This window comes from Pagrus major, chromosome 1 (assembly GCF_040436345.1).
Source record: "Pagrus major chromosome 1, Pma_NU_1.0".
Lineage (NCBI taxonomy): Eukaryota > Metazoa > Chordata > Actinopteri > Spariformes > Sparidae > Pagrus > Pagrus major.
In genome coordinates, this window is record NC_133215.1 from 22,618,624 (window position 1) to 22,641,701 (window position 23,078).

A 23,078-nucleotide genomic window follows, 5' to 3' on the forward strand; every position below is an offset into this window, starting at 1 on the left:
CTCCTCTCGGAGCTCAGCGCCGCCTGGAGGAGTCGACGCCCGCCTGAATCTCCGCTGCTTATTGGCGAGAAACCTGATCAAAAAGACCGCCTTAATTCAGCCAGGGGCCCCTCTGCTGAAAGCCTCTTCTCTGGTTGGTCTGTTGGAGACCCGCACACGCTCCGCGGACATAAAAAGGAAGGTTGTGCGTGTCGGCAGTACATTTTCTGTGAGTCGAGACTCTAGAAAGACCTGAAACATGAGCGGAAGAGGCAAAACCGGCGGCAAAGCCAGAGCAAAGGCAAAGACCCGCTCCTCCCGTGCCGGGCTCCAGTTCCCAGTCGGCCGTGTCCACAGGCTGCTGCGTAAAGGTAACTATGCGCAGCGTGTGGGTGCCGGCGCCCCCGTCTACCTGGCGGCTGTGCTGGAGTACCTGACCGCTGAGATCCTGGAGTTGGCTGGAAACGCTGCCCGTGACAACAAGAAGACTCGTATCATCCCCCGTCACCTGCAGCTGGCTGTCCGCAACGACGAGGAGCTCAACAAGCTCCTGGGCGGAGTGACCATTGCTCAGGGCGGCGTGCTGCCCAACATCCAGGCTGTCCTGCTGCCCAAGAAGACCGAGAAGGCCGCCAAGAAGTAAATCGTAGCCTACCGGAGACTACCAACACAACGGCTCTTTTAAGAGCCACACACTCATTTCTGATAAAGAGCAGTGTTTCTTATGTCTACGTGATGATCCAGTAGTTCATCGTGGTCCAACTCGATCAGTCCCACAGAAAATGCTTATCTTTTCAACAAAAATTGCAGTAGGCCTAGTTACGATATAATATAATGCATTATTGCAGCTAAAATGTACTATACTTAGACACTACCATACCCAATTACACACCAAATAGGACCTCCTCATACACTATTGCATGCAATTTCACAAAATTATGCAATAACAAATCAAATGCAAGACCATATCACATCCAAAATACTTACTCCTTAGATGCAATTGTACCCTTTCTACAAAATAATCCTGTAGACACCACACTTAATTATACCAACGATGGCTAAACCCAGGCTTTAATTTGACAAATGTAGATCATGCCGTCTTTCAGAAATTCCAGTCAGGTGTTAGGTCCTTACATAGCAGAGAAACTGTCCTCTTCAAATCAAATCAATTTTATTTATATAGCCTAGCCCAAAACACAATCACATTGACTCAGTGGGCTTTACAATCTTTACAGTGAGCAACATCCTCTGTCCTTAGACCCTCCACAGGAGTGAGAAAAATATTAAATTGAGGAAATACAAAAATAAAAAAAAAACTTTAAACAGCGGAACAAAAAAGATGGAAGAAACCTCAGGAAGAGCCACGTTAGGAGAGGGATCCCTCTCCCAGGTTGGACAGGCATGCAATAGAAAATCACAATCACAATTTACAAATTGCATTTGTATTGCATTTCACATTTTACACAAGTATTGATAAAAGGAAATAGTGAAACAGGAGAGAGAAGTGATCTATCGGAGTCCAGGGTATGACCATCTAGATCCATCAATATGCGAGACAGCGGGAGCCAGGAGAGAAATATGTTCCCAGGGCCCTGTGGTCCAGCAGAAAGGAGCCTGAATGAAAAGAGAGGATGGGGAGGAGGAGGAGGCGAAAGATACAGAGAGAGGACAGTGAGAGAGTGACACAGCTTGCAGCTTGAGGGAACAGAAAACAAAAAATAAAAGTAAGAGAAACGCAATGTCTATCAGAGATAAACTTGCAGCCTTGTGCCATTTTCCCATAACATCTGCCGGCCTGGCTCTACTCAGTTTGACTCAGCTCAGTAGCCCGGGGCGGCATTTCCACCACACCTGGGCTACCTGCTTGAAGGTGTGTCTTAAACTAACGATGCGCTTGTCCCGATCCCTGCAGCGCTGTCTTAGAATCACCGCTAATTGGCTCTGCTAATTCAGTTACAGACACATTTCATTTTATTATAACTTCTTCACAATAAAAGCCACTTGTTATTCAGTCATTTACAAGCTTTTATTATGAAACAGCATTACAGGAAACGGTCGGAAGAAACAGGGGCACCCGGGGTAAACACACACACCGACACAGGGAGTCTGAAATAAAGAGGGAGGTGGTAATCTAGTCAGCGCTGCTGCCTCGAGGGGCCTGGTTAGCTTATTTTTTTATATTACAAATGTAATGTCAGGGAAACTGGAGCAACCCGGAGTAAACCCATTCTAACCCAGGGAGAACAGAACGAAACAGATCAAAATTTCGTTACAATTTGGTTTTAAAAATATTTTTTAAATAAATGTATTCGCATGTCTGCTTTTATCTATTTTAAAGCACAATAATAACCTGTGCTCTCAAACTCTTGCTGGCTACAAGCCAATAGATTTATTGAGCAAATATATTTTTGTTTGCTCAAATGAAATTATGTTTTGCTGGTACATAATTTCTCTTCAAAATATAATTCATGTGCTTGCAAGATGTATTTGTCTGTGCTCAAAATCTCCCATTGCTCCTTCACGAATGTGGCACAAATATCAGCCATAGTTTAAGTGACAGTTTTAGTGCCAATCCTTTGCACAGTGTGATTGTGGCTGACAAGTCAACAATAAATAATATTCCTATTGGGAATAACTTTGACTCCTGTTTGAACTACATTTAGCTGAATAGGGTTGCCTAATTCTACTACTGTATTTTTACATGGGTCATAGGGTGGTACTTGGAGAGCCGGATATTTTCTGAGGTGGTACAGGGTGTAAAAAGTTTGTTAAGTTAAGTTTTGATAAGACCTCAGAAAATCCTTTGACCACTGAAATGTGGAATAGGACATAAATACATGATTGTAAAGACCTAAAGTAGTAGTTAAACATGTTTTGTGTAATCTAATTGTTGACATAGTAGAAACCAGTGGATTGTAGCAAAAATAAATATACACTCTCTGTAGCACAATATCTAAAACATTGTTATCTTCCTTCAAAGGGAATTAAAGTAACTTCTCCTTTATCTTGTTTTTACCCATTTTGTTCCAGCATTCTGAGAGAAAAATGGCATTTTATGAATCCAGTTAATCTCAACTCCTCAGCGAATATAAGTTCCTGAAAGTTCTGGGAGAGGGGACCTTTTACTTAGTGCAATTAAAATGACCTTAACAGGTAAAGCTCTCTACAAACATTCCTATATAAAGATACAGTGATTAATTGTACACTGTTGTAACACAGTATGCACACAGTTTTAGGTATCACAATATGAAGCTCTGCCTTTCAGCACTCTCTCAAGACTTTCAACTTCAGCAGTTTCCCCTGACTTCACACATGTTAACACATTAACTAACTGTAAAAAACTAACTATGTCCAACTTGCCATGTGTCTCCAGGTTTCCATGATGAGGAGGATCAAGCACTACAATATTGAGAAATACAACATTGTCAAGTTTAGCAATTTTTTCCCAACCAAATGTGGAGAGGCACTTGTGTTTGAGCCGTTGGATATATATAAAGCAACGAACACTCAGTCAGTTTAAGGCTTTGTTACATTCTTACTGACCATGTACTTACAGTTGGCCATAGCACTTGTCTGACAACATAATGATGGTGAATCACCAAATACGACCCTTAGAGATTAAGCTGATAGATTTCGGTGTGGCCATTTCCTGATCAGAAGCCAGGAAAGGAGAGATTCTGCAAGCATTCCATATTTGGTTATAATCATAATTATAATTATAATTATTATTTGGTTATTATTGTACTGGAGTGAGTTAGTAGTTGACCAGTTTTATTATGAAGAAACAGCTGTGTGCTTCCTGCCTGTAACATGTTAATTCCATGTGCTCATCTTTCCAAAACATGACAGTGTAAACATCCTGTGTAATGTTTCTATTGCGCATTTAGTCCTCCAGAAACTATTTTGGCCCTTCCATTTTCTGAGGCCATTGATATGTGGACCCTGGGCTGTGTGATGTACATGATTGTCTGGTGCTATCTACCATTCATAGGACATTCTGAATATGAAATAGTAAGTCATCTACTGTAGTCAGACAATTTGTCAATTACTTGCATTTCTTCCCTTGTGCTTTTAAAAAAAAATCTAATTAGTGCTCCATGTACATCCCACATGTATGATGAGAATTCTAAAGCTAGTAATCAGAAATAAATTTTAAGAACATAGGGAATGAAAAACCGTCTTGGTCTTTTCAAATAGATGAAAATGCTCTGAACTTACTTTGAGTATGGCAGAGGGAAGTAATTTTATGTTTAGTGGTTCAAACAACTTTGTACCCTAGCTATGATGGGAGGTCTTAGCATTAGCATGCTGTCAAAAAGACACAACATGCTGATGCTAACCAACCAAATTCAGATACAGGCGGGTCATTACTCTGCCCTCCTGGGGAAAAATATTTTCCTTCTTCTTGCATATTTTGATGTAACGCTGTGTTTAATCCCCAGATGCAGTGCATTGTTGAACCCCTGGGTCAGCCAGCAGTCCATCTTCTTAACCCTGTAAGACCCACTGTTGCAAATTTACAAAATCACTTTTAACAATTCTAAAAAAAGGCCTGCAAATGTTTTTTTTTTTTTTCCTCAAGGCCACATTTACATAGTTAATGGGTCCTATTGTTTGTCCTCACAATGCTATTGGATAGAATAAGTGTTTATAGGTCCGGTCATCTGGCCATGAACTCACTCTACCTGCAAACTTCCCGTTGAGCTCATTTCCTTATTTTGCACGACTGGATTTGTCAGGATTCAAGTAAGTAAAATTCCTTAAATATTTTTTTTTTGCGTTTATTACAATGTCTAGAACATGTACATATTTAGTTATTATGGAAAACATTCATCAAATTTGATTTAGAGCTTCTTATGTCTATGTTGAAATTCTACAACGTTGGGTCAGAGAGGTAGTCAAAATAGCCTGTGCTCCTTACACATTACATAAGGACACTGCACTTCTCACATGGTCACAAATTGAAAAAAAAATGTAGTAGAAATTTAAAGTGGATGATTCATTGTAACTAAGCTCTAAATGTGCTTTCCTGTTAATTTTTTACTTAGTTTAGCTTAGACCATAATTAAACACATGAATAAATTGTATGGGGTATTTGAAACTCCCTGTATCTTTGTAGTTTTTTGTTTTTTAACTTCCAAATGATCCTGAGCTATTTTTCTCAGTGTTGCCCAAGTAGCAGTTTGTAGCATTAGGAGATAGAAAAACAGGTTCTGAATGTTCTGGATTTGTTGGGGGGATGCCTGTTGCATTGTTCAGGGACAGGTGGTCTTGAATGTGAACCTGTAAGTGCTCTGGGGGGACGCACGTGTTCCTTTTAGTATGATAAGTAGAGAGCATAAAAGGCCAGCCAGACAGTATTGTTTGAATGTAGTGGAATTTTGATTAGCATTTGTACTGAAATGATAATACTTATGGACATACTAATGAAAATACTTAGATCTCTTTTTCTGGTTCAGAAATCACCAATGATGCCACCTCCCTCCTCACCCCACTGGAGTACTAGAAGGACAAACTCTGGGAACTCAGAGCATGGCTGAATTCATTCAGGGAGAAATGCCTTCAGGTGGTACCTGAAGAGCACAACTCTGTGGATGAAATGATGACATGGATACACAAACACACTGTGTAGCAAGTGCAATGTTCGCCTGTGATTCACAGATGAAAAGAACTGTCTTAGGGACTATCACTGCAAGTGAACACAGACTTCATTCAAACCACATCGAAAGTGACGGAGGAAAACGTATTGTAAATATATTTTTATTAATAAATGTTTATTCATAAAAATATGATTGTTGTGTGATTATTACTCATGATATATACTGTTATGGGGCTAAGTAAGCAATCAACCCTGCAAATGAATTCTTAAATGTTCTGTATATCTATTCAGACAAAGTGAGAACAAACAGAAATTCTGCTCCCAACGTTGCAAATTTACATTTCCCTAAAAACTTACTAACACGTAAAAAATTTGAAAACTCTTTAATATCTACATCAGAGGCCTCCTAAAACAATATCTGAGAGGTCAAAAAATGTTTTGCTCATTTTTTTTTTCTATATTTGGGTCTTACAGGGTTAATGGTGGTCTAAAGACAAACTATTGCTTCAACAAGACTAAGTCCAACAGCTGGCAGCTCAAGGTACCACAATGCAGTTATTTAATCTTTTATCAGAATATTTTCTTGTTCGGATAACATGTTAACATTTCCCAACATTTAACAGTTAATCATTCGGATTGACTTTATTACAACATCACAACATTAATACAAACACTTTGAACCTTCTTTTAGAGGAAGGAATGTGGAATGTTGTGCTCATAACTTTGAGAGACTCGACAATGTCTGGATGATCTGAAAGAAGTAAGTGAGAAGTAAATTTCATCGTCACTGTCATATACGGCAGTATAATTTAGTAGAAATGTGCTTGCGCATATACTAGGTGTTATACGGTAATGTGAGGGGTGCCCGCGCGGAGGCCAGTTCTGTTTATACCTGCGTGTTGACGGATGTTCAATAAAGCTTCAGCTAAACTAGAGAAGCCTTCTTCACAATTATTTGCAGTCACTATGATCGATTGTCTTTTCATGATCATGAGGATGACGTGACTGATGATGGACTACCTGGTGTGTGTGTGTGTGTGTGTGTGTGTGTGTGTGTGTGTGTGTGTGTGTGTGTTGCTTGAAGATCAGGAGAATGCAGTTAGGTGAGATGATGAAAAATAGAATCAAAATCTGTTGCCTTTCACTCACTTCCACATAGAATCCACACACTAGCTAGAGCTAGTTGCAGCGTTAAGACGTGATGATAATAACAGGAATAGCAGTCTAACTTCTGTGTTCATCACTGTGACGTCCTCAGTGAAATTCACAGGAAGTCTTCGACATCTGAGGACTGAACCACATGTGGTAACAGTCGCCTCCACTTACAGCTGAGATATTTAGTGTCCTTTGATTTTTAGACGACACAGGGATGAAGAAGGTCCACATTGCTGTCAAATTAAAGCCATCGTTGGTATAAGTGTGGTGTCTACAGGATTATGTTGTAGAAAGGGTACAATTGCATCTAAGGAGTAAGTAGTATTTTGGATGTGATATGGTCTTGCATTTGATTTGTTATTGCATAAGTTTGTGAAATTGCATGTAATAGTGTATGAGGAGGTCCTATTTGGTGTGTAATTGGGTATAGTAGTGTGTAAGTATAGTACATTTTAGCTGCAATAATGCATTGTATGGACTTTGTTATTTTTGTTGAAAAGATAAGCATTTTGTGTGGGACAGTGATCGAGTTGGACCACTATGAACTACTGGATCATCACATTGACATAAGAAACACTGCTCTTTATCAGAAATGAGTGTGTGGCTCTTAAAAGAGCCTTTGTGTTGCTGGTCTCAAGCAGGATGATTTACTTCTTGGCGGCCTTCTCGGTCTTCTTGGGCAGCAGGACAGCCTGGATGTTGGGCAGCACGCCGCCCTGAGCAATGGTCACTCCGCCCAGGAGCTTGTTGAGCTCCTCGTCGTTGCGGACAGCCAGCTGCAGGTGACGGGGGATGATACGAGTCTTCTTGTTGTCACGGGCAGCGTTTCCAGCCAACTCCAGGATCTCAGCGGTCAGGTACTCCAGCACAGCCGCCAGGTAGACGGGGGCGCCGGCACCCACACGCTGCGCATAGTTACCTTTACGCAGCAGCCTGTGGACACGGCCGACTGGGAACTGGAGCCCGGCACGGGAGGAGCGGGTCTTTGCCTTTGCTCTGGCTTTGCCGCCGGTTTTGCCTCTTCCGCTCATGTTTCAGGTCTTTCTAGAGTCTCGACTCACAGAAAATGTACTGCCGACACGCACAACCTTCCTTTTTATGTCCGCGGAGCGTGTGCGGGTCTCCAACAGACCAACCAGAGAAGAGGCTTTCAGCAGCGGGGCCCCTGGCTGAATTAAGGCGGTCTTTTTGAACAGATTTCTCGCCAATAAGCAGCGGAGATTCAGGCGGGGGTCGCCTCCTCCAGGCGGCGCTGAGCTCCGAGAGGAGCCGCTAACCAATCAGGAGCCGGAGGTCTGAAGCAGCGTCACCGTTTCGCAGCCGGTCCCACAGTTTAAGAGCAGCCAGTCTCGCTCGCTTCACTACACTTTTCTCCCGTCTGTTCAGAGGAAGAAGAAACAATGGCAAGAACCAAGCAGACCGCTCGTAAGTCCACCGGAGGCAAAGCTCCCAGGAAGCAGCTGGCCACCAAGGCTGCCCGTAAGAGCGCCCCGGCCACCGGCGGTGTGAAGAAGCCTCACCGTTACAGGCCCGGTACCGTGGCTCTGAGAGAGATCCGTCGCTACCAGAAATCCACCGAGCTGCTCATCCGCAAGCTGCCCTTCCAGCGCCTGGTCCGAGAAATCGCTCAGGACTTCAAGACCGACCTGCGCTTCCAGAGCTCCGCTGTCATGGCTCTGCAGGAGTCCAGCGAGGCTTACCTGGTCGGCCTGTTCGAGGACACCAACCTGTGCGCCATCCACGCCAAGAGGGTCACCATCATGCCCAAGGACATCCAGCTGGCCCGCCGCATCCGCGGAGAGCGCGCTTAACTTGTCTGCTGCTCCACAAACCACAATGGCTCTTTTCAGAGCCACCTCACTTCTTCTACAGAGCTGCTTCCTTCACTGTTTCTGTAATTAGATATGATCGTTACTGCAACTTGAATGTCTATAGGTAACAATAATAATGACACTTAATTTTTACTTTCCTCTTTTCCAACAATTACTCAGCTTAAACCGTCTTAATGACCAGTCTAGTGATTTCTCGAGACAATCTTCAGACTGTCAGATGGCCTCACTTATCAGTAATTATTTGTTCTGATACACTGTCAACAATAAACATGTGAATTATAATTAAAGTGTCTTAGGATACTAGTTATAAACTTGAGATTGACTGATGGGCCTTATAATACTTCATGACTGCTCACCTACACACACTTCAACAATCACCTGCAGTAAGGATTCATGCTTGTGCTGTAGTAGTTCATGCTGTATCGTGAGCAATTGTATTAAGTAAAGTGAAGTAGATATCTTTACATCTATAGTAATGCAGGCTTCATCATAATGTTTCATTGTTAGTGAAAAAAGTTTTATGCATTTTCATGCTTAACAAAAAGAAATAAGTAATTATTATGTAAGACGGCAAATGCAGAAAATGACAAGTGAATAATTGTATGTTTTAGATATAAAACCTAAAGGAATGAAACGTGGTGTATTGAAAGTAAGAAAAAGAATAAAAACATTTTGTCAAGCTTTATTTTCACTATGGGGTGAACGCAGTAAGATGGGATGTTCTGTTAAAACATCAACAATGTTGTAGTCAGACTGTTTAAGGGTGATTTCTACATAAATATCCTTTAAAAGACTTTAAACTCTAACTGAGCCTGTGCATCCATCCATCAATGCAGGGGGTCCAGATGAACTGAGTTCAGTGAGCCACCACAGGATGGTAGCAATGCACTGACCCTGTCTAGGCTATTTAATTATTCTGCATAGGTTATTTAAGCATTCTGTTGAAAGTAACAAAAAAGTAGTGTAATAAGTCATTTATTACTGTACACAGACAGTAACATTGTAATGTAATATATAGGTAACACATAAAGTAACAGATTGTCAAATGTTTTTCAATTTCAAACACTGTTTCAGGTTTATTTCAGTATATTTTGGAGGAAGGAAAAGGATAAAGGAATGTTAACTGTTGAAATACTTGTCTTAAACCAATTTAAAAATAACTTTAAAAAACTGGATCAGTGTCTAATATATGTTTAATATCTTATAAAGACCATATTATTTGTAGGTTTTGTCTAATTTGACAATGCAATAGAAATAAAGTGTAGAGCAAATGTTTTGCACAAAAGCAATAAGTATGTACAAAGGAAAATAATGCAATAAGACAGTATGACAGTAAAAATGTTCCAATAAATATTTTAATATTAGATTAGCCTATATAGTGCGTATATAAAAAAAAATATGAGGGTGTAAAAGCAGCATAGTTTACGGGCTTAAATGTATGCGACTCCCTGAGTGCTGAGGTGCAGCAGAGCGGATGGCAGTATATGCATGTCCACTCATGTGTGAGATATTATACTGATGGTGGATTGTGATCGTTCTCGTACCTGATGAGGGAACTTTTGTTTTCCTCGTGTGTTTGTTTTGGTTCTCTGCATTAGAAAATAAACGTTATATTCATTGATATGACAAACAGTAGAGGATCAGGACTGAGCTCTTTGAGGATGGTGTGAGTGGCTCTTAAAAGAGCCTTTAATCGGGACGTGTGATGTTGCAGTGACGGCTCACTTCTTCTTGGGTGCTGCCTTCTTGGCTTTGGGCTTGGCAACCTTCTTTGCGGGAGCCTTCTTGGTTGCAGGGGCCTTCTTGGCCACTTTCTTGGGGCTCTTGGTGGCCTTCTTGGGGCTCTTGGCTGGTTTCTTGGCCGCCGCAGGTTTCTTGGCCTTCTTCGGGGACTTCTTGGCGGCTGCTGGCTTCTTGGCCGCAGCTTTGGGCTTCTTAGCCGCTGCGGGTTTCTTGGCTGCGGGCTTCTTGGCTTTAGCAGGAGCCTTCTTAACCGGCTTCTTGGCTTTGGGCTCAGCCACCTTCTTGCTCATCTTGAAGGAGCCGGACGCTCCGGTCCCCTTGGTCTGGACCAGAGTCCCCTTGAGCACCAGAGCCTTGACGGCGGTCTTGACGCGGGCCTTGTTCTTGTCCACATCGTAGCCTCCGGCAGCCAGAGCCTTCTTGAGAGCGGCGAGAGACACGCCGCTTCTCTCCTTGGACGCGGACACAGCCTTCACGATGAGGTCTCTGACGCTGGGGCCAGCCTTCTTCGGCTTGCTCACCTTCTTCTTGGCGGCTTTAGCCGGAGCGGCGGCGGCGGGAGCTGGAGCTACTTCTGCCATTTTGTGTCAAAGTTCTGATCCTACTCACGACAACACGAGAGTCTGACTGGACGAATGGAGAATCCAGAGCAGGAGGCTGTCCTTAAACACACCATGAGAGCCGTGGAGACTCAACCCAGGCCGTGTCTCCTCTGGGCAGTCTGAATGCCGGGCCACTTGTGTTTTCTCTTCATCGATAAAAGACTCCAGACTAAATGTGGGAGAAGTGTTGGAGGCTGACAGTGAAGGAGCCGATAGCGGACTTGTTTCTCTTCATATTGAAGTCATGTAGAGCTCTGATGCTCTCTGCATTTTGTTGCAGGAGCCTCCAAACCTCACACTTTCACCGTCGTGACCAGCACTGCTCAGCGACTTTTCCCACTCATTTCTCTCCTAAAATGTTTTAAAATGCATCAGAGCTCCGTCAAAAGCAGTTTTCCAGCTGGTCCACGTGTTTGTTCAGGGACTCAAAGTAAAAACAACCATCTGTTGGTGATCATTTTGTAATAAACTCAAGTTATTCTGGCAGCAGCAAACACACTGATGATGGCCGAGGGTTGTGGTGTCAGACAGAGCAGCTCACTGTGGCTGTCAACATTTCTCCTGCTGAGGACTCGTTTTAATATAAATAAACTCTTAATAGATCTACTGTGAACAATTAATGACATCATAGTAGCTGAAGTGTCTTAAAATGTAACAGCGACACTGCTTTGGTAATGTATAGCCTGTATCTGCTGGATATTGAAAGACTTAATTTTCACACTTGTATTCTGCTGAGACTGAAATTAAGGATTTGGACTTCCTTCAAAGGTCTCACAGTAATTTGGCAGTTCAAATAAACTTATTGCCTTTTCTTCTGACAGCATTATAAAAACAGTTTGATCAAAACGAATCAGTGATTGAGATGATTATGAGGATTTTAAAAAGAGTCAGAACCAACCTTTGGACCTGTTGTATCAGTAGATCAGTGTACAAAACGTATGCATACTACACACTACCTGGGGTTAAAAGGTGTTTTGCATTAGCAGTGTTTAATAATACAATACATGACAAAAATCAGGCTACAAATGTGTTTTAATTGGTACACATGATGGAATGTGAAAATAAATAGTTTACATTATTTCCTGAAACACATTTTGCTTTTGTTACACATGCTATGTAACGAAATATAAATCTCTCAAAAAATTTAATGAAAATAAATATACTATATCTGCAGTAGCAGGAATGCCACCTGTCAGCATGCACAAGCACCACGGACAGCTCCATCATCTGTTACCTGTTGAATGAACCTGAAACTTTTATTCTGACTTTTTTCAGATCAAACTTATTGTCCTTGTTTTGAAAATTAAACTTTTTCACCATGACTTTCTGTTTAAGATATGACTGATAGCGTGGATACAGTCTTAGTGTAAACACTGAAAGAAACAAAATCAACGAATGCTCCAAGAAATAGCTTAGCTGTGTGTGTGTGTGTGTGTGTGTGTGTGTGTGTGTGTGTGTCTCAATAAAATGCACATGACATGCTCTCCAGATTTAATTTTTACATAGTTTAAAGAGGGAACGGGGCACTCTTTATTTCTTTGATGGAAGGCAACACTGGGAGTATTGTACTGGTGCACAGCTATCTTTTCAAAATCAAGCTAAGCTATTTCATCTCCTCAATACCTCAGCATTTTATTTTATTTTATAACTACTTAAGCATTTTATTGTATAAAGTACTTTATTGTTTTTTGTATATCTATCTATCTATTTATCACAATTCTACACTATTTTACTTTGTTTGAAGCAAGAAAGGTGGTCCACCAAATATAGACAGTATTCTGGGAACCTTATTTTCTCTGAGAAGAGCCTGTTTATTCAGTTGATGAAAAAAAAAAAAAATTCTGAGTTTGAAATTCTTTTCCAAAACGACATAGTGCCCCTTTAAACTCTGATGGCTATCAATGTGTAATTTCATCCAATATATAATTCAATCAATTCATCATTATTTCAGTCTGTAGTCCCAATGGTCAGATGTCTGTAATTAATTATATTAGTGTCATCACCACTTCTATGTGATAAACATATCACAACTTGTGCAGACCTTCATTATACATCAACATGAGGAGGTTTAAGATCAATAAAACTCAGTGGGCAGACAGTCTGGACCGGGGCTTTTAAATGATGGATGGCCTGTATGCCCTCATCTTTAATCTCACCTATATGTGAAGTTACATTTGGTGAGCTGTGTAGAGAGACAACATAAAAAAAACTATGTTGGAAAATCACTTAATAGTACTTAACTTATCATGCATTGTAAATAAAGCATGCTTCACTATTTCTAACTCTTTCATTCTAACATCACATTGTAACATCTAGTATTAAAATGTAGCGTCTTCACTGAGAACAGTTTATGTTTTTGTAACAAAGACTCATTAAATGTAGAAGACTCAGGCTGTGTGGTCTGTGGTCACACCGAACACTTTTAGTAAGAGTCTTTCCCAAAGTGTTTCCTTTGTGTTGGTCTCAGATAGTTTCACCACGTCCTTCTGCATGTCAGCTCTCACAGCGAGACCACAGTGAGCAGCTCAACCAATCACGGGAGGGAAATCACACAGTAGTATTTGCATGGAGTCTATACAAAAGAGTTGCTCTCAGTAGTCAAACACATTCGTCGTTGAACTGAGCGAAGAGACAAGAATGCCTGAACCAGCAAAGTCTGCGCCCAAGAAGGGCTCCAAGAAAGCGGTGACAAAGACCGCTGGAAAGGGAGGCAAGAAGAGGAGAAAGACCAGGAAGGAGAGCTACGCCATTTACGTGTACAAGGTGCTGAAGCAGGTCCACCCCGACACCGGCATCTCCTCCAAGGCCATGGGCATCATGAACTCCTTTGTGAGCGACATCTTCGAGCGCATCGCCGGTGAGGCCTCCCGTCTGGCTCACTACAACAAGCGCTCCACCATCACCTCCAGGGAGATCCAGACCGCCGTCCGCCTGCTGCTGCCCGGTGAGCTGGCCAAGCACGCCGTGTCTGAGGGAACAAAGGCCGTGACCAAGTACACCAGCTCCAAGTAAACTCATCCTGACATCAACAACCCCAAAGGCTCTTCTAAGAGCCACCACTTCCTCTGAAAAGCTTCATTCCACGTTGATCTGTTGTGTGAACTGTTGTTAAACATGTAAGTCATGACGAAATCAACTGTCCTTTTAACGAGTTATATTGTATGCATCTGTTTAATTAACATTTGAACAAGGAAATGATTGATATGATTACCAGAGCGCTCACGCTTCAGTTCTGGTATTCCTCGAATTAATTTTAAATGCAATTATGAAATGTATAATTATTCACACATTAGGACGTCGATGACGAACAGGACTGGAGTTTTCACCGATCAGGATTTTTTTTAACTGACTAGATGAAATGATACTATTGGTTGGAGACAATAGATTTAATCTCGTAAATTTCCTTGGCATGTTATTTTGTATGATGTGGGGTATGCCATTTTAATCACCAGTGACCATGCTTGGATTATTGCAACAAATTTGTATAAAAAAACTGAAGATCACACAGGGTAATAGAAAACCCAATGGGCTGTCTAGGTGACGGAGTACATCCACACTCAATTGAACAATCTTAATAGTTGTCCCAACGTTGTCCAACTGACTGACCTGACCACTTGGTATGCCATATAGGCATTGGAGATCTGGGGATCGTTGGGCAATGTCAGTGATGTATTTATTTTCTACAGATAGAAGTGGCTCATTGCAGACAGTGCTGCCGTCCAAAAACAATCATATAGACGTGATAATATCAATACAGTAAAACATACAATAAAACACATTAACAGGAGAAAACAAACGCTCTCTTTTGGATGTGTGGGTGGCCCTTAAAAGGACCTTTGTTGTTTAGATTTAGGGAAACAGCAGCTTAACCTCCGAAGCCGTACAGGGTGCGTCCCTGCCTCTTCAGCGCATACACCACATCCATGGCGGTCACGGTCTTTCTCTTGGCGTGCTCGGTGTAGGTGACGGCATCACGGATGACGTTCTCCAGGAAAACCTTGAGCACACCGCGGGTCTCCTCGTAGATCAGACCGGAGATACGCTTGACTCCACCGCGGCGAGCCAGACGGCGGATAGCGGGCTTGGTGATTCCCTGGATGTTATCACGGAGGACTTTACGGTGACGCTTAGCGCCTCCTTTACCGAGTCCTTTACCTCCCTTGCCTCTTCCGCTCATCTTGTAGCTTGTAGTTTACTGCTTCAAGTGTGCTGCAAAGAGCCAGGCATGCGCAATATAAACCTTATCTGCGGACGTAATAGAGAAGACATGGCGCGAGCTTCACTGGGCGGTGCTTCAGTGGTCATTAGCAGCTGAAAGAAACCATTGTTCCTTTTTCATTATCTTTGAAAATTAATAATAGATTTTAAAACAAACGATCGTGCATATGAACTGATGAACCTCTCGTTATGTGTTGCTGTGTGGGGAGAACAACCTGAATCACTCCTCTGTCTCACATATGGTGAACTGTCCCCATGTGGTTGAGAGACTGGAACATTTTGTCCATTTCTCCTCATGGATCATTTGCTGAGTTGATCTTTTATTTACTGTGGAAAGTTCTGCTCATTACCTACACTATGAGGCAGTGCTTTCTCTGCAGAGCAGGTTTGTTTGTCAAAGTGTTTCAGTTGCTGCTCTGTGAGCACAAGATCACATCAAATGTTCTATTTTGGTTCTAACCTGTCCTCTGAAAATACAAATACAGTAGCTATAACATATACACACACACACACACACACACACACACACACACACACACACACACACACACACACACACACACACACACACACACACACACACACACAGACATTACCGAGACCAGAGAGTACCGAGACTGAGACAAGGCCAAGACATTTGGAGGTCGAGACCGAGACAAGACCGAGACTTTTAGAGGTCGAGACCGAGACAAGACCAAGACCATATATATCAAAGGAAAATCATAACAAAACATCAAAATGTGAGTTTTCTTTTTTTAGCTGGGGGAAATCTTTACACTACCAATGATTTGAAGTTATTAGCTGTTTTTGAAAGGGTCCTTTTTCACTCTTATCAGTAAGGCATGGACAAAAAGCAGGGGAAGGTTAAAAGGACTTTATTGTAACAACAAAGGAAGTAGTAGGAGCAGAGGCTGGCGTGTGGCTGGGCGGCTGACTTAGCCATGAGGTGGCTCTGCAGGTTGGCTCTGGTGGTGGCTCAGGTGAGGGCATGGTGAAGAGGGGGTTCTGTGAGGTGGTTTGGCTGGTGGCTGAGTCGAGTGAGGCTGCCTGATCTTCAGACAATACAACATCCAGGGCCTAAATTGTACGGATGAACACAACCATTCTAACCCTAACCCTCTGAGGAGTGAAACAAACATTTTATTACATCATACATGGGATGGTCTGGGCGCCACATTGGAGACCGCTGGCAGGTGGGATGGTGGACTGAGGCCTTGGAAGCAAATCCAGTAACTCTGCAAATGTAAGAATGTCTGCATCTGAGGTGGACGGCTGAGGAGCGGAAACCAAATTCTCCACATCACAATAAGTTCTGAAAGGAGGTCCGAAAGGAGGTCCGCTTCCTCTTCTTGGGAGGGTTGGCAGAAGCAGCAGTTTGCTGACACTCTGGGTTCTGGTCCCTGCAGCACGGACACTCGTTGTAGGCAACATCACCCTGCAACAATACACACTTATGTCAGAATGAGGTTTTACATGTAGAGAAAAGCACAATAGACCTCTTTCACAGTACACATAGTAGCAGTTCCTCTTAGCTATTTCTTCTCATAGGCTATGTGATTCAGCCGTTTGAGATTTAATATTGATTCGTCATATGAGAGATATTTTCTTTTTAATTATTTTTCAATAACTTGTTGACAGACTTCTATTTCTTTCTTATAATTTATGGAAAATGGACCTAAACTTTGATATTTCGCTTTAAAAATGGGCTAAAATGTATAAGAAATATTTTTTTAGATTGATCCTGCAACAACATTTAGGTAAACTTGTGAGACTAGATTATTCATTCAAAAAAAACCCGTCAGTCCTTTCAGAGGAGTTTATCAAGCCATCGTTTTGTTAAATTGTATTTAATTCAATAAGATGACATTTATCATTAGTCTAGGTGAGTAAATGACAGATATTTCTATATTATTAGCTTCACACTGTGTGTTGGCGTGTTAATTCCAGAGTCTGTTAGCAATGTAAGCCTATTAGTTATAGTAAAATACACAGAAAACACAGCAGACTTACAAGAGCTCAAATCTCACATTTTCCATGATGGAAGTCGGTTGTGTCACTTTCGTTGGTCTTTGTGGGTCTTTGTGAGTCTCTGTGAGTCGTCAGGATGTGAAAAGTCTTCAGTTGATGCGACAATTGAACAGATATCTTTGAGTGAAACTTGTAGAAAAGCTTTCCTTCAGCTTCAGAGATTTTTTTTATGTTTAAATGATGATTTAAATTAGTTACTGTACTTGAAATCATCTTCATATTTCTAAATAAAGTTATGTTGAATCAAACAATCTCAATCAGACTGACACTGTGAAAACCTGGACCCAGCACAGTGTTAGTCCAGTAGGAGACAGTTTGGTTTCTGGGTGTGAGGACAAATAATGAACTGCTATAACAGCTATGTGCTCTGTTCTTGATAAACTTGGAGGCAGCAGGTTTACAAACACAAACCTGATCATATATCTGCATGAGGACATGTTAGTGGACCTCTGTGAAAGTATCCCTTTTGTCAGCATGTTGACTTGTCATAGAAGGAAAACACATGTCTCTGTTAATGTCAAGTGTCCTGGTGAAACATGACAGAGTGACAGTGAGCCTCCATTCATCTTATTATTGACACACCAAAATGTCTCTGATTAAGTCGGTTGTCATGTTGCAAACAGATGTTGGTCTGGATGCTCTGCAGCTGTTTCTGAGCAGATAAGTGGTAGAACTGGAGGGGTTATTTGATGAATTGAGGAAAATATCAAGTTATATGGTGTTGGCCTTTATAACATGTCAGGTAGAAGCAGAGACAAATAACTTGGAGCAGTATTTACACTAAGATAAAGTACAACATGATATATGCTCTTTGGATAGGGGTGGACTCAGGCTGTCTGGAGCCAGATCAAGGCCACAAAAAAGATTTAATTTAAAGAAAATTAAATTTGAAACTGAAACTTCAAGTTTTGATCTATGTGAGGTCTCATTTTTTTCAGTTGCAGATTTGATGTTTTCAGATTAAGATCTTATTTTTTTCGTATTTTCCTCTTCCTCTCTTTTCATTCAGGTTCCCTTCTGATGGGCCTCTGGCCCTTGGGACCATCTTCCTCTCCTGGCTCCTGCTGCCTCACATATTGATGGATATGGATTGTCATACCCTGGACTCCGCTGGAACATTGCTCTCCTCTTTTTTACTGTCTCCCTCTGTATTTATGTAAAATGTGATGCCTCTTCACTCTGATCTCTGTTTTACTGCTAATTATTACCTGCCCTCTTCCAGGTCACAACGGTGGAGAGGAGGTCCTGTGGCTCGGGCACAACTTGGCGATGCCTAGGCCTGCTAAGTTGTCTCCTGGATCCACACACTTTATATATATTATAATTTGTATCAGATATTCTGTCAATGCAACTTGTAAACTGGGATTTTGTTGTTCTGTTCTGTACATGCGACATCTATTGCATGAATGTCCATCCTGGGAGAGGGAGCCCTCCTCTGTGGCTCTTCCTGAGGTTTCTTCCATCTTCTTTCTTTCCCCCCTGTTAAAGGTTTTTCTTTTTTCCTCAACATGTCAAGTTTTTCCTCACTCGAATCGAGGGTCTAAGGACAGAGGATGTCATTCACTGTACAGATTGTAAAACCCATTGAGGCAATGTGATTGTGATTTTGGGCTATATAAATACAATAGTTTTGATCTGATTTGTATTCAAATCAATTTTTTTTTTTTTTCTTCTTTTATTTTTCCAGTGTCATCGTTTTGGCCCCGATTTGGCTAGGGGTGCAGAGGGGTGCGTGGCATCAGGTGAGAGGGGCTGGGATTGTGAGTGACTGGACGTTTTAAACGTATTGACTATTCATTATGATCTGGAAAAGCCACAAAGTTAACCAAAGACCAAAAGACTTCAACCTGCATAAATAATTTAAATAAAACTTACCCTTTTCCTTCGAGGACCAGCAGGGCCCACCACAGGCTCAGAGGAAGGTGATGCAACATCCTCATAAGCTGCATCTATTACTAACAATGTATTTTCCCCCCAAAAAATGTACACATTAATCTGTCAACATATCACAATGCTACTTTACACAAAACAAACAACACTAACCTGATGCTGGGCCAGCCTTTTGGGTGAGGTGCTGGAATGTTCAGGTTCCCCAAGCTGGGTACCCTTTAAAGAGAAATAGCAAAGTATGTCTTAATGAATACGTACTAATACTAGTCAAACTGTCTACAGAAAACACTTTTTCATCAATTCATCAACATCAACTTAAAGAATTACAGCACACATTTTATTACCTTTGTGTTGCCTCCAACAAGCGTCCACTTAGAAAGGTCTCGTGGACGTGACATCTTGACTTCCCCAGTCACAACGGGTTTTGGCCAGACATGTCTAATGGGTGCTGATGGCCTGGGAGACACCTCTGCCTTAGGTGCAGGTTCCAGCAACTGTAAAGCTGCAAAATAATCCAGCAAAGACACAAGTCTCGGTATCCCCTCATTGTCACTCAGGTGGACCTGCAAAGACAACACATTTCAACAGACTTTTAAAAACGATGTCCTATCAATGTGATGTGTCATGAATTTATCTTGTGATATTAATTATAAAAACAAGTATAATTCCCTCTTCTACATATGCCTCTCATTAACAAGTTCTGTACTTACACCATCTCTGCTCCATAGGTCAGGCTCGCTAGTAGGGTAGTGTGCTGCAATATCATAGTACTTCACTCCTACACAAGAAAACAAGCATATTCATTACATTGCTCATATATGTTGAAAGTAGACAATGACAAAGCCATGGCAATTATGTCGCCTTGTCGATATAAAATAGTAAGCAATTTTATAGTAGTTACATTATTTCTTCAACTCAGATTGTCTACAACAACATCACTTGATCTACATGCAACAGATGGTTCTCTTATACGCATACCCCAAGTATGAGCCTGGCTACGATAAACATCGCCAAGGTGGTCCTGCCGCTTCAGGTCAATGTTCAGACGTCGAGGAAAGTCGACAACATAGACCTACAAAACACAGAAAATTATTACAAAACTACACTCCTGCTACAATGTATTAATTAATGAAAAAATATAAACAGCTGTTCTACAAATCATACATCCAAATCACCTACAATACAGAGTCATACAAATATTTTTTCAAATAATAAAGAGTAAATATAGGTTACAAAGGCCTACCTTGGGCCACAGACTGCAGACACTGGCCCGGAGCCTACCAAAATCCTCCCCTGCCTTGAAGATGGTCATGCTCGCTGTCAGGTTGTTGCTCGGAGCCAAAACACAAACTGATTTGGGGACCACAGGCACAATTGCTTGCTCCACCTCGATCCTCAAGTCAGCTGCACTGCCCCCTGGTGTCGACATGAAACCAAAGGCAACACGACCCTCTAGAAGCTCCACAATGCCATCCACACAGCCTCGCAGATTGGAGTCACCAACAACAAGCACAAACTAACACAACACAAAAAATAATATTAACATTGCCATCATGGATCATTCACGAAAGATTATGTTCACAGTTTCAAAATAATTCACACCTTCTTATCAGGAGACAACGCTGGAATGACCAACTTGTGGGGGCGTCCCGTAGAAGAAGAGATTGGCCATTCGTTCACACAATGCCTGAGACCTATTTAAAAACAAACAAGAACAAACAAGAACCATTACTGACACAGTACAAACCATACCTGATGTTACTACAAGAAACACACAAACTCTCACTCAAATACAACACAAAAACATGACAAAACATATTTGTAATGCCACAACTAGAGTGCACACAGAAATTTGGAAGACATAATGAGTAGCCACTTACATGCAGAACGGTCGTTGGCAGGTCGTTGAGGTTCCTTCACAAGCCAGCGACGCTCCATCATCCTCCGTTTAGCAGCCTGGGAACGCTTGTAAGACTTTAAACGAGGCATCTGAAAATGTCCATACAACATATTCCCATTATTTCCAACAAGATATACTTTAGGCAGTGTAATCTGCAATTTAAAAAAAAAAAAATTTATGCCTTGACTGTGCCTTCCACTCTCTACTAAATATCCTCATATAACAATAATAGCAATACTAACACATCAAAATAAAATCAGCTTTTAAACTACAGCACTATTGTATGATATCCTGTACTCTTTTTCATGGAGGTTGTTTCTCATGGTCATACCATAACAACATAAATACTACTTAGCAAACTATAGCTATACCTAATACATATAACATCACATTGTGCGTGTTGAATTCTTTATCTGTCTCTATAAATGCTAATGACTAATGACAAACTTGCACACATGAATGATGTACTATTGTAACAATAAAATAACTGTTGTATTTTACCAGAATAAATTTGCTATTTTATACATATGAAACTACAAAACAAGAAACATAAAACAATGCTCCCTTCCACATTATTCTTATATTATTTATAATATGCAATACTCAGTATTTCTTCCATCAATAGGTACAGTGTACAACAAATGTATACTCTGCTCTTACAAAAGCTAACATAGTGCTTACCTTGCAAGATTGGTAGATCAATGTAGTTCACTGAAACAACTATGCAGGTTATACCAGCAAAGCAAAGGTACCAAGTGAATTGGTACAGTCATTTGTTACATTGCTAGCTTTACCTTGCTTGTGTATGGGTGGAGCCATGTGAAAACAACCAATCAGACCACAACACATCACTAAAGCCCATCACCATACTAAGTGCTCTGTTATTGTCTTCTGCATTCCATCAGAATTGCCCATCAGCCATTCATCCTGAATGCTCATTAGCAGACCAATACAACATAATCTCTCCTGTTAAATACAAAAGAAATGCCCTGCTCAAGTCCCAAGTGTGTTAGCATCAACAATTGCAACCACGTCACATCAGAAATTGGTTTTTGTTTTTTTGTTCTGTCCATAATATGTGATTCACTTGATTGATGCTTCATTAAATATCTCCCTAAGAGGCAAATCAACAATGACTTTAAAACCATCAGTTTCAATATCAACAGACAGTTTTCCAAAGTTACTTTTATCACAAATCATATTAATAGTTACAAACCCAGTACCTAACCAATTTTTTTATGTCACTGCCTTTACATATCACAACTCTGTCATAATACTGTTCAAATACTCATCTCCTTAACTATGCACTTTTTTACTTGTTTGTTACTGCCAAATACAAACAAAACACCTCACTATAAACCATCATGCAATGAGAAATTCACCAACATAAACCTTGACTCAAAAGACTTTTGCCCTTTTTCAGGCCAAACATAGCTCTACCAACTACTACTACCGAAAACACTACAGTCATGTAACACAAGATGTTCTCCACATTGTTGTGTGTTAACTTTATACTTATAATAATGCTTACTTCACTCCATCAATAATCTTAACTTCTTGATTAAAAAACAAACACAAAAATAACTAATGTCTAACACTAACACATGTGGAATACTTTTTTTTTTGCCATACTGTAAGATGACAATTGTTTTATGTGTGAAAACTTATGACAATTTTCAAACACCCTCAATACCATAGAACATTTATAAAAAAGGAAACTAACACGCACAGATACTTTGCAAAAATTACCTTTTTATTTACATTTTACAAAATATACACACAACCTTCACCAATTAAACTTACATCCACACTTAACCATGAATTAAACAATGCGCAAAGATGTTTTTAAAGTACTTCTACTGTACACATGGAAACAAAATACAATATCTAATAATAATTATCAAGGGGAAAGTCATGGCAGTCATGAATATGATGTGTATGATGTGGAGAAAACAACCTGTAAATGTCATGTAAATCGGATGATGTTTGTCCTCACTGCAAATTGCTGAGAGTAAGATAGTGCTTCAGTTGCCTTCTTTCAAAAATGTATGCATGTGTTATGTGTGAAAGAAAGTGTGTGTGTGTGTGTGTGTGTGTCTTTTGGTTTTACTTCTGCTTTGTTTTGCCTGTGT

General features: G+C 40.9%; 6 protein-coding genes across 7 annotated transcripts; 3 read left to right on the plus strand and 3 right to left on the minus strand.

Moving 5' to 3' along the window:
- Positions 1-237: 237 nt before the first annotated feature.
- Positions 238-642, plus strand: LOC140999500 (histone H2A-like). The gene has a single exon (XM_073469927.1). It carries the CDS (start codon positions 239-241, stop codon positions 620-622), a length of 384 nt encoding a protein of 127 aa, XP_073326028.1. The 5' UTR covers position 238; the 3' UTR covers positions 623-642.
- A 6,738-nt stretch (positions 643-7,380) lies between these two features.
- On the minus strand, positions 7,381-7,765 carry LOC140999518 (histone H2A-like). Its single transcript, XM_073469950.1, has one exon. It carries the CDS (start codon positions 7,762-7,764, stop codon positions 7,381-7,383), a length of 384 nt encoding a protein of 127 aa, XP_073326051.1. The 5' UTR covers position 7,765.
- Positions 7,766-8,133: 368 nt separating this feature from the next.
- On the plus strand, positions 8,134-8,692 carry LOC140999457 (histone H3). The gene has a single exon (XM_073469850.1). It carries the CDS (start codon positions 8,134-8,136, stop codon positions 8,542-8,544), a length of 411 nt encoding a protein of 136 aa, XP_073325951.1. The 3' UTR covers positions 8,545-8,692.
- Positions 8,693-9,954: 1,262 nt separating this feature from the next.
- Positions 9,955-10,889, minus strand: LOC140999344 (histone H1-like). The gene has a single exon (XM_073469701.1). The coding sequence runs from the start codon at positions 10,887-10,889 to the stop codon at positions 10,287-10,289; it is 603 nt and encodes a 200-aa protein (XP_073325802.1). The 3' UTR covers positions 9,955-10,286.
- Positions 10,890-13,547: 2,658 nt separating this feature from the next.
- Positions 13,548-18,714, plus strand: LOC140999547 (histone H2B 1/2). 2 transcript variants are annotated; one of them, XR_012179494.1, is made up of 2 exons: positions 13,548-14,026; positions 18,166-18,714. XR_012179494.1 is itself a non-coding variant. In XM_073470003.1 (1 exon), the coding sequence occupies exon 1, from the start codon at positions 13,548-13,550 to the stop codon at positions 13,920-13,922; it is 375 nt and encodes a 124-aa protein (XP_073326104.1). In that variant the 3' UTR covers positions 13,923-14,048. The 2 variants fall into 2 exon arrangements, 1 of the variants encoding a protein (XP_073326104.1); XM_073470003.1 differs by lacking the exon at positions 18,166-18,714 and having other exon boundaries at positions 13,548-14,048.
- Positions 14,730-15,127, minus strand: LOC140999582 (histone H4). Its single transcript, XM_073470057.1, has one exon. The coding sequence runs from the start codon at positions 15,085-15,087 to the stop codon at positions 14,776-14,778; it is 312 nt and encodes a 103-aa protein (XP_073326158.1). The 5' UTR covers positions 15,088-15,127; the 3' UTR covers positions 14,730-14,775.
- Positions 18,715-23,078: the final 4,364 nt, after the last annotated feature.

Excerpts from the sequence above, each read along its gene's own strand:
- LOC140999344 (XM_073469701.1), bottom strand. The coding sequence starts at position 10,889 with ATGGCAGAAGTAGCTCCAGCTCCCGCCGCCGCCGCTCCGGCTAAAGCC.
- LOC140999518 (XM_073469950.1), bottom strand. The coding sequence starts at position 7,764 with ATGAGCGGAAGAGGCAAAACCGGCGGCAAAGCCAGAGCAAAGGCAAAG.
- LOC140999457 (XM_073469850.1), top strand. The coding sequence starts at position 8,134 with ATGGCAAGAACCAAGCAGACCGCTCGTAAGTCCACCGGAGGCAAAGCT.
- LOC140999582 (XM_073470057.1), bottom strand. The coding sequence starts at position 15,087 with ATGAGCGGAAGAGGCAAGGGAGGTAAAGGACTCGGTAAAGGAGGCGCT.
- LOC140999547 (XM_073470003.1), top strand. The coding sequence starts at position 13,548 with ATGCCTGAACCAGCAAAGTCTGCGCCCAAGAAGGGCTCCAAGAAAGCG.
- LOC140999500 (XM_073469927.1), top strand. The coding sequence starts at position 239 with ATGAGCGGAAGAGGCAAAACCGGCGGCAAAGCCAGAGCAAAGGCAAAG.